This window comes from Myotis brandtii, unplaced genomic scaffold (genome assembly GCF_000412655.1).
Source record: "Myotis brandtii unplaced genomic scaffold, ASM41265v1 scaffold604, whole genome shotgun sequence".
Taxonomy (NCBI): domain Eukaryota; kingdom Metazoa; phylum Chordata; class Mammalia; order Chiroptera; family Vespertilionidae; genus Myotis; species Myotis brandtii.
In genome coordinates this window covers 3,964,140-3,973,978 of record NW_005370286.1, presented here as the reverse complement: position 1 = coordinate 3,973,978, position 9,839 = coordinate 3,964,140, and the positions used below count along the sequence as shown (strand labels likewise).

The 9,839-nt window shown below is 43.8% G+C and overlaps 1 protein-coding gene across 2 annotated transcripts in view; it reads left to right on the top strand.

Moving 5' to 3' along the window:
* Window positions 1–9,839, top strand: part of ENO4 (enolase family member 4) — a 29,653-nt gene that overhangs the window by 7,748 nt on the left and 12,066 nt on the right. The window contains exons 1-5 of one of the 2 annotated variants that reach the window (XM_014550573.1): window positions 812–1,149; window positions 3,756–3,913; window positions 6,037–6,206; window positions 6,301–6,432; window positions 7,855–7,908. In XM_014550573.1, the coding sequence (XP_014406059.1) occupies window positions 974–1,149; window positions 3,756–3,913; window positions 6,037–6,206; window positions 6,301–6,432; window positions 7,855–7,908 (690 nt within the window). In that variant the 5' untranslated portion in view covers window positions 812–973. Of the gene's footprint in view, window positions 1–811; window positions 1,150–3,755; window positions 3,914–6,036; window positions 6,207–6,300; window positions 6,433–7,854; window positions 7,909–9,839 lie in introns of those variants that run through there. The other variant, XM_005879685.2, reaches the window with a different exon arrangement.

The window sequence follows — 9,839 nt, the reverse complement described above, 5'->3', positions numbered from 1 at the left end:
TTTTATTTTATTTATTTTTTAAATATATTTTATTGATTTTTTACAGAGAGGAAGGGAGAGGGATAGAGAGTTAGAAACATCCATGAGAGAGAAATATCAATCAGCTGCCTCCTGCACACCCCCCACTGGGGATGTGCCCGCAACCAAGGTACATGCCCTTGACCGGAATCGAACCTGGGACCCCCCAGTCCGCAGGCCGACGCTCTATCCACTGAGCCAAACCGGTCAGGCTGCATTTTCATAATTTTAATAATTCATTTTAATTGCTACATTTTAGTAATTCCTATGCATTGTTAGAAGCAATTTTGCTACAGTTTCTGGAAGGAAAATAATTATGATTAAATCTGTTTGTATACTTTTCGCTATTTATTGGAGAGCTAGTGATAAAAATGAACTTAAATATAAGGTTTTTCTAAGGGGATTTTGTTGTTGTTGCTGCTGCTAATTCTCAACCAAGGATATTTTTTTCCATTGATTTTTAGAGAGAGTGGAAGGGAAGGAGGGAGGGGGGAAGAGAGAGAGAGAAAAAAAGACACATCGATTGGCTGGCCCAACTGGGGCTGGGGATCGAACCTGCAACCAGGTATGTGCCCTGGACCAGGAATCAAACCTGCGACCCTTCCATGCGTGGTTCCACATTCTAACCACGGAGCAACACTAGCCAGGGCCTAAGGGGATTTTAACAAGGCAATAATTTTAAATGTCCCCATGAAGTTGTGTTCCATAGTAGATATAGAGTGAGTTTGTTAGAAACTAGAGTAACTGTGAATGACCTTTTAAAGATAAGTTAGGTGTGGTATCCTGACCTTTCAGTAGCTGTAAAAATACCTCAAGGAAAATTATATATCCTCATTTTCCCTTTGAAAGTAGGGATAAAATATGCACATCAAAAGCCAGATACATCTCCCATTTTCTGCAAGAGGTAGAGAAATTGTAGAACACGTTGTATTCTTTTCAGTACATTTGTTCTGTGATGATGGCGACTCACTTCGAAGTCTACGAGAACGCTGTGCCCGAGCTAGCTGAAGTGATGGAAGCAGAGAGGTTGGATGCCGTCAGCATTGCTGTGCAGTGGGTCAACGAAAACATCACCCAGGAGCTTCAGGGCCTAGAGCCCTCCAACCAGGCTGAGGTGGACCAGGTGCTCAGGCAAGTCTTCCACTTTGAAATGTAAGTGTGCAGTCCTAGCCGGTTTGGCTCAGTGGATAGAGCATCGGCCTGCAGACCGAAGCGTCCTGGGTTCGATCCCCGTCAAAGGCACATACCTCGGTTGCAGGTTCCTTCCCAGCCTGAGCCCCGGTCGGGGCATGTGCAGGAGGCAACCAATCAATGTGTTTCTCTCACATCGATATTTCTCTTTGTCTTTCCCTCTCTCTTCCACTTTCTCTTTAAAATTCAATGGAAAAATATCCTATTGTTCATGGGTTCACTGAGCATCGACCCATGAACAAGAGGTCACCAGATCAATTCCCTGTCAAGCCACATGCCTGTGTTGCCAGCTTGATCCCCAGTAGTGGGCACACAGGAGGCAGCCAATTGATGTTTCTCTCTCTCATTGATGTTTCTGTCTCTCTATCCCTCTCCTTCCTCTCTCTCTCTAATATCAATAAAAACATTTTTTAAAGTAAAAAAAAAAATCAGTTAAAAAAAACCCACAAAAACATATCCTTGGGTGAGGATTAAAAAAATAAAATTATCTACTCATTGTTTAAAGATTTTCCCCAAACCTCTCTGCTCTTAAAATTCATGGAACTAGCCGGTTTGGCTCAGTTGATAGAGCATTAGTCTGTGGGCCAAAAGGTCTAGGGTTTGATTCCAGTCAAGGTCAAAGGCAGGTACTAGTAACTTGGTTGCAGGCTCCTCCCCGGCCGAGCCCTGGGTCGGCTCCTGCAGGAGACATCCAATTGATGTGTTTCTCTCACATCGATGTTTCTCTCTGTCTTTCCCTCTCTCTTCCACTCTCCCTAAAAATCAATGGAAAAATATCCTCGGGTGAGGATTAAAAAAAGAAAGAAAGAAATGTCAGTGTGTGGTATAAATATATATGTTTCCTTTCCATTCACCTGTCAATAAAACAGGTCTCTCATATCCATAGGATACAGCAGTTAGTCAGTTAAGAAGCCTATGCTAAAGCAGCAAACTTTAGCATAAAATGTTGCTGTTCTTCTGAAAACCACTATTAAAATTTTGCTGTGTAAGGCTACATAAGGACTTCCAACCTCTTTTCGTGCATAGAACTTCCTTCGGATTCAGTAAAAAGATTCTCAGGAACAGAATAAAGATTGGAGTTGATGTCCCCTCCCTCCCTCTCCCCACCTCCTCATATACCCTCATTGAGCATCCCATAGCCTTCCATATAATCACAATGAATGAGTGATGCTTATTTTCTGTCCTCCAGACACAAGCAGGTCTTCCATACCTTGCCCATCGGTTGACTCCGAAATGTGAAAACCAAGGGACTGTTTAGTGGGGCTTTGTGAGTATTGTCCAGTGCCCAGTGAAGTGGAGGCTAGCATTACTTTTCCTTTTGTGCAGGTCCAATGCCACCATCTCTTGGCCATACGAAGGTCAACTGGATTCTGTTTCTCTAAGCTTCATCCCCTGCTAAATTGCACATAATTATAATCGCCAGTTCATTCTGTACATCAGGTTATTTATTCACTTGATTCTTAGATTCACTTGTTGATAGATGCATGTTTGTTGTTCATAATTTGTATCTTTACCTTTTTCTTCTTCTTCCTCTTCTTAAAGGATACCTTTCAGCATTTCATATAATACTGGTTTGGTGGTGATGAACTCCTTTAGCTTTTCCTTATCTGTGAAGCTCTTTATCTGACCTTCAATTCTGAATGATAGCTTTGCTGGATAAAGTATTCTTGGTTGTAGGTTCTTGGTATTCAGCACTTTGAATATTTCTTGCCATTCCCTTCTGGCCTGCAAAGTTTCTGTTGAGAAATCAGCTAACAGTCGTATGGGTATTCCCTTGTAGGTAATTGAGACTCTTTCTCTTGCTGCTCTGGATTATATCTTTTAAAAGTAAGAATGAGAAAAGGATGTAAAGTTTTTGAGTTCTTACATGTGTGAAAATGTCAGCACTTTGCTCTCATGGTTGACAGTTTAGCTGAGTATAGAATTCTTGTTTAAAATCAATTTCTCTCAGCACTTTAACATCACTGCCCCACCGGCGTCTGGATTATTAATTAGTCTAATGCAAATCAGATTCCCCTGTCTTTGTTGACTTATTGATGCTTTTTTTGTCTACGGGAACTTTTAGCCTCTTTTCTTCTGTGTGACTGAAATTTTATATAGATGTGTCTAAGTGAGATTTCCTCAAAGTTTTTTAAGCCCCACCCTCCAAAAAAAGAAGTCCTGCACATAGTGCTATATACTTCATTTTCTATTCTTGACTCATTTTTTTCTTCTGACGGTCATTTATTGAAAAAGAAAATTCAATAGCCCTTAATCAAATTACATCTTCAAATTTACTTTACAAATAGAATCAAATCTCAAATAATTTAAAAACAAGGCTGAAATCTTTAAACATTTATTTCCAGGCCAAAATTAATTTCAGTTCTTGAATACTGTTTCATAATAGCGCCATTATATTTTGGCCTTGGAAATTGAAGCTGATTGTTCTTAAGTAGCTAAAAAGCAGAGTTAATTATTAAAACATATTGGGGTCAGCACTAAAACATGACCAAAACTACAAGGGATATCCCTAAATATGCCCCTCTACCGCCATATTTTCCATTAAGGACATTCTTTGAAAATAAAGTGCAAGAAGATAAGGAGGGAGAAGAATTGGAAAAGAGCCTGGAAAACTCAGCTGTACACATATCTTCCTCTCTGATGCCACCACCACCAACAACTCCTCCTCCTCCACCTCCGGCCAAAAAAAAAGGACAGAAGCAAGGTCAGCGGCTTATCATCTTGCAGAACCTTTAGTAACAAACATGTGAGGAAAAAAGACTGAAGCTCAGACTGCCCTGTTGAGGTAGAGTCTCTTAGCTATAGCCCTAGGTTGGGCTACCAGCAGGTACCATCCATCCTCCATGCCACTTCCTTGCTTGAAGCTTCTATGTTGGGCTGTCAGGGTTTTACCCCATCTCACCCTCCGTTCATTTATTAACTTATTTTTGTAAGATGAACATGGTTCTTACCCAGAGGTGAGCATTTACGAAATACACAAAGTGCACTGAATGGTGTGGCAATGCCGGAGACAGGGAAGGGGAAGGTGGCATGGGGGACCTTTAACTGCCCCTCAACATTTCCATTAGTTCATCAGGAAGCCACTCCATATTTTAAAGATAACCAACATTTTCTCAGTCCTATGTAACATGTTAATAAACAATGTATTTGGGACACTTTGCTATTGTAAAACAAATAATCGAAGTCATCATGGCCCTTTGTTCCATGCCTTCCAACAGTCCCTCCAGTAAGTGAATTCTGGAGCTGCTGCTTGTATTGTAACAGTATTCTGTATATCTGTCCAGCTAGAACACGCTCCTTGAGGGCATGAACCATGCTTTGTTCACTTTAGCACTGCCAGTGCCTAGCATGATGCCAAGTGCAAACTAAATACCCACTTAATGTGGGTTCCATTGAGTTAAAAAGCACCAGAACCAGAAAGGGACCAAAGAGACCGTGGAGACAAAGTCTCTTATTTCACAGATTCAGATGCTGAGGGGGGGGGGGGGGGGGGGGGGGGGAGAATTGCCTTGGACAAAAAAAATATGTTAGACCAATCTCTTGGGAGGGCGAGGACAGCCACTACTGAAATTACATGTAGAGACCATCAATGGATATTCATTTGGTGGTTGCTTTTGACTGATAGAACTTGGAACACAAGAGAAGGGAAGAAGTCAGAGGGGACAGTAACTTGTTAAACATTTACTGTGCGCTAGGTGCTTACATCTTACTCCACTTATCTTACCTGCTTGACCCAAGTAGCTCTGGGGAAAAGAAGGACAGGAGGACACAAGAGACTAATGATGGACTCAGTGGTACCTGCTCAGCCTGGGTGGCCGAGAACTTATGAGAGTGAAAGATGAAGGATTCTGGTTGGATGATTGGATCTGAAGGCATTTCTAAAAGAAAAAGGCATTGGCTGGGGGCTGGTGAGAAAGATATCCTATATAATAAAAGGGTAATATGCAAATTGACCCTAAAAGCAGAACAACTGGGAATGACTGGTCACTATGACACACATTGGCCACCAGGGGGCAGACGCTCAATGCAGGAGCTGATCCCTGATGGTCAGTGCGCTCCCACAGGGGGAGCTCTGCTCAGCCACAAGCCAGGCTGACGGTTGCCAGCACAGCGGTGGTGGCGGGAGCCTCTCCCGTCTCCTCAGCAGCACTAAGGATGTCCGACTGCAGCTTAGGCCTGCTCCCCGCTGGCAAGTGGACATCCCCCGAGGGCTCCCAGGCTGACAGAGGGATGTCTGACTGCCAGCTTAGGCCCAATCCCCCAGGGAGCGGGCCTAAGCCAGCAGGTGGACATCCCCTGAGGGTTGCCCAACTGCGAGAGGGCACAGGCTGGACTGAGGGGCCCCCCGCAAGTGCACAGATTTTTGTGCGCCGGGCCTCTAGTATAGATATATGCATGAAGAGATGTTCAACATCAAGCTGGGTATACAAGAGCTGTGGTAGTATAGAGAAAAACAAAGGATTTGGAGTCCTCTCTTTTTGAACTTTCTGACAAATATTGGGCAAATCTTTTGACATCTCTAAGCCCTAGTTTTGTTATATGGGAATGTGGGATAACAATATCTGCCCATATTGGATGTTCTACAAATTTCTTAGAGAGGCAAAATCCATGCCTAAGGACTGAGCATTGGGGAGTGGTAAATGAAGTCAAACAGATAACTTGTTGGGGGTTGAGGTGGAGAATATGTTATTTCCAGCCTCAGTTTTCAACCTTTCTTTATGCTGAGCTTTTGTATCTGTAAAGTAAAGCCTTCAAAAAATAGTTTAATAGTTTTCTTAGAGTCAAACTTCCTAAAAAGGAATCTGTTATCAATGTTTTTCCCTCCAGGTCGGAAGAGTACTATCACAGAGAAACCTCTCCCACCTCCAGAGCCTGTTGAACCTGTGCTCTGTGGCAGCATGGCCATAGGGGCTGTGTCACTAGCTGTCGCCAAAACCATTGCCGTGCTGGACAGTAACCCTCTGTACTTCCATATCGCATCCCTGAAGCACCATCAGGTTAGTCTCCATCACATTCCATCACCAGGAGCCCGGGCATCTCAGTATGAAGGGACCATGTTTCTCATTTCCTCTTGCTTTTCTCCCATTTCAGGAACAGCCAGCAAAGCTAACTATTCCTTTGCTAATGGTATCTCTGGTCAGCTGTGGGAAGTCATCGCCTGGGAAGCTGAATTTAATGAAAGAAGTGATCTGTATACCCCATCCTGGATTAATGGCTAAACAAGTACCTTACATTATCTCAGGCTACTTTTTCTAAAAAAAGATATACTCTATCATCAATGTGTTTTTAAGTGTAGGTCCCCAGACTTATGACTCCAAAGGAGAGGGAATTAAATGTAAAATGAGAAAAAACATTTTAACACATTAGGGAAAGGGGAAGAAAGCAAAACCTCCAAGAAACAGGAACACAGTTTGACCACCTGGGATCTCTGGTTCATTACAGCGCTGACTCATGCTAGTGGCTCACAGGGGAGCCACTTGCATGTAACCATGCAGGCCTTCTCCTGGGAGAGCTGAGCTATCTGGTCTGTACACTCCAGCAGCAACAAGAGGGAGCTGGCACTTTCCTAGCAGCCCATTCTGCTGAGTTAGAAACTCCAGGGCCCAAAGATGAGAGATGGCAGATTGCCAGGCACATAAGAGAGGGTTAGTGCATGTTTATGGAATATGGAATGAAGGAACCCTAAGTTGCATTTTTACTACTTAGCGGTGTGCTAGTGTCTATATTGTTCTTCATGTCTTGGCTGAGTCAATATCCTTTTTTTAAATTTTTATTTTGGTTAATACCCAAGGATTGAGTTATGTGCCCTTGACCGGAATCGAACCCAGGACCCTTCGGTCCTTGGGCTGACGCTCTATCCACTGAGCCAAACCAGCTAGGTTTAAATACTCATGAAGTATTCTACTAAGTAGGCATTGGGGAGAACTCAGTGTTCATGTTCTATAGGGGATGTTTAGGGAGAAAGTACAGGAAGCTCCATCCCCTCTGCTAATACAGTGATACAGTGAAAAAATCATTTTTTTTTAAACCCCAAGACGGTTTGTGGTAAAGAATTCTTTTTTAAAGAGAATAACCATTGCCTCCCAATTTGTCAGTTGGAGAAAACTAGGCTTTATCTCTGGCTCACCGTCTGTCAGATCAAGTTCAGATCCTGGTGCCGGGATCTTTCCTGTAGTGAAGACTGGGTGTGCGGTGTGGGTACCAGAGCACTGGCCCACCGTTCTTTATCTGCCTTCATATGCAGATCCCACTGTCATCAGAATAGGCTTTCCCACTTTTTAAATGACCCTGGGTTTACAGGAACTCAAACACTATCATGCAGAATCCCTTTGTGACCTGTGACGTGTAGTGCAAGAAGGTCCCGTCAAGAGACCGTGAAATAGAACGAAGTGAACTTGATCCAACCATCTGAACCAGCCAGCTCTGGACAACGAAGAGAGGATACTGAGGAGGAAGAGCCTCTCATTCATGTTTGATGGACGGGAACCTGAGGGCTAACGATTAGCATTTAATCTTGTGATGTCATAGACCTTGTCAGGGACCCTACAAACATTCTGAGTTAGGAACAGCCGTGTGTGGTGAACATTTTTATATTTAAAACTTCTAGACTGCCGTTGTGGAAGATCATGTTTATTCTGCTTACAGGGTGTGGAGATGCTTATGGAAATTCAGAAGCAAATAAGCAAGACAATTGAAACGGTAAGTAAAGAGAATCTATGACATCTGGTTACTGACGTTTATATAACTTCGAGTGTCCAAATTATGGTTGGCTATGGAATTAAGTCAATAGTGTTATTGATATAGAAAATGTGTTCGTTTGCTTTGGGTTTCCCATACGAGCCAAGCTTATAAGCTGTGGATCCAGCTTATAATGGTACGTAATCTCATTTTGATTTCTGAGGCAGCTGGCTCTATGCTAAGATCCTCCTTAGGATTCATAGGGAAAGAAAGGATTTGGCCCCTAGGAGGTGAGAGGCAGTTTGGAATAACAGTTAAGGCACAGGCTCTTGTGTCTGCTTAGAGTTCCAGTGTTGGGCAAACAGGTGCCCTTGGCCAGGCAGCCCTCGAGGGGGGCCACAGAGGCAGGATGGCAGGCAGCTGTGAGTTGCCAGCTGTGCCATCGTTGATGGGCAGGGCTGAGGCCAGGAGAGGGATCTGATCCTTGTCTATAAATTTGCAGACATGGTACAGAGTTCCCAAATACCCCTCCACCCGGTTTCCCCCAATGTTACAGGACAGAATACCATGGTATGTTTGTCAAAATTAAGAAACCAAAATGGCACATTGCTATGAACTAAACTCCAGACTTTATTCAGATTTCACTGGTTTTTCCACTAATGTCCCTTTTCCGTTCCAGGATCCAATCTAGGATCCCCCATCCATTTAGCATGAGGCTTTTGGAAGCCCTAGCCCTTCAGCCCCTGTAGCATGGGGGCTGAGACACGAGAGCATGGGGGCTGAGGAAGGAACTTTGGCTCCAATGCTGTCTTGCCAGCACAGAGTCCATGCAGGTGGGGGCACCTCCCTCCCCTGTAGTGATGGGGTTGGGGAGCAAGCCATACAGTTGATCAGAATTGCTTTAAGCACCAGCTTGGAGCCAGGTCTGTGACACTATTCAGAATGCAAACCTCTTTATGGGTGACCCGCCTGCAGATTTGGAAAAGTTAACCCTGACCTTGCACTCTGCTTTGCCCCTCCTTAGCTGTGTGACGATGACTACCCATCTCATGGGGAGATTGTGAGGAGTAAATGAGTTCAATACAAGCAACGTGCTCAGAGTAGTAGCTGGCATAACAGTGAGCAATACATACTGGTGGTTGTTACCAGAGCAGGTGGAGGAAATCTGGCCTTGAGGATGAGGACATTCAGGTTATCTGAGCTTTCTGCATTCAGCCTGACTTTCAAACATCTTATTGCCTTTTGATTATACAAGTAGCTCATGAACGTGCTTATGAAAATTCAAATACTGGTAGAGCCGGTCACCCCTACCACCAGCTCCCCACTGTGCCCATGTCTGCCCTGTCACCACTGTGTCTCTCCTGCCTGGCACGTGGACCCGCTCCTGTTATTTTTACCAGGGGAGAGAAAGGTCAGCTGACTCCATAGTGCACAGAGCAGGATCATTGTATTTGCACATACTTGAGTGTGAACCATGCTGATTTTTGACAAATATGACCCTGTTTATAGCCAGTAAATGCTGGACATGAAAGTGCAGCCTTATCAGTCCCCCAAATTGTGGGAACGTCTCTTCAGGAAATATCTTTGCTGTTCATCTCAGCTGACTTTAACACACATCAGTCACCAGATTTAATGACCCTTGGCTGTTTCCAAAAGTCAACTCCCCCCTCCCCTTGTAGGAGAAAGTTGTTCGTACCCTGATAATATTTGAAACAACATGTTGGGCTTGTGAAAGCAAATCCCACAGTGGTCTTATTCCTTATGGGCAAGGAGGGGACTTTGTATGCATAATACTTTATTTATATGAGTAGAAATGCATGAACAAGTATCTACATGCCCCATAGATATGATTGGAGGCAGGAGGTAAGGATGAACTAGTGGGAACATGTGCCTGATTTTGAGAAATAGTTTAGGGTTTATAAAGTAGGGAGTGGCTGGCATGATTTGTGTGT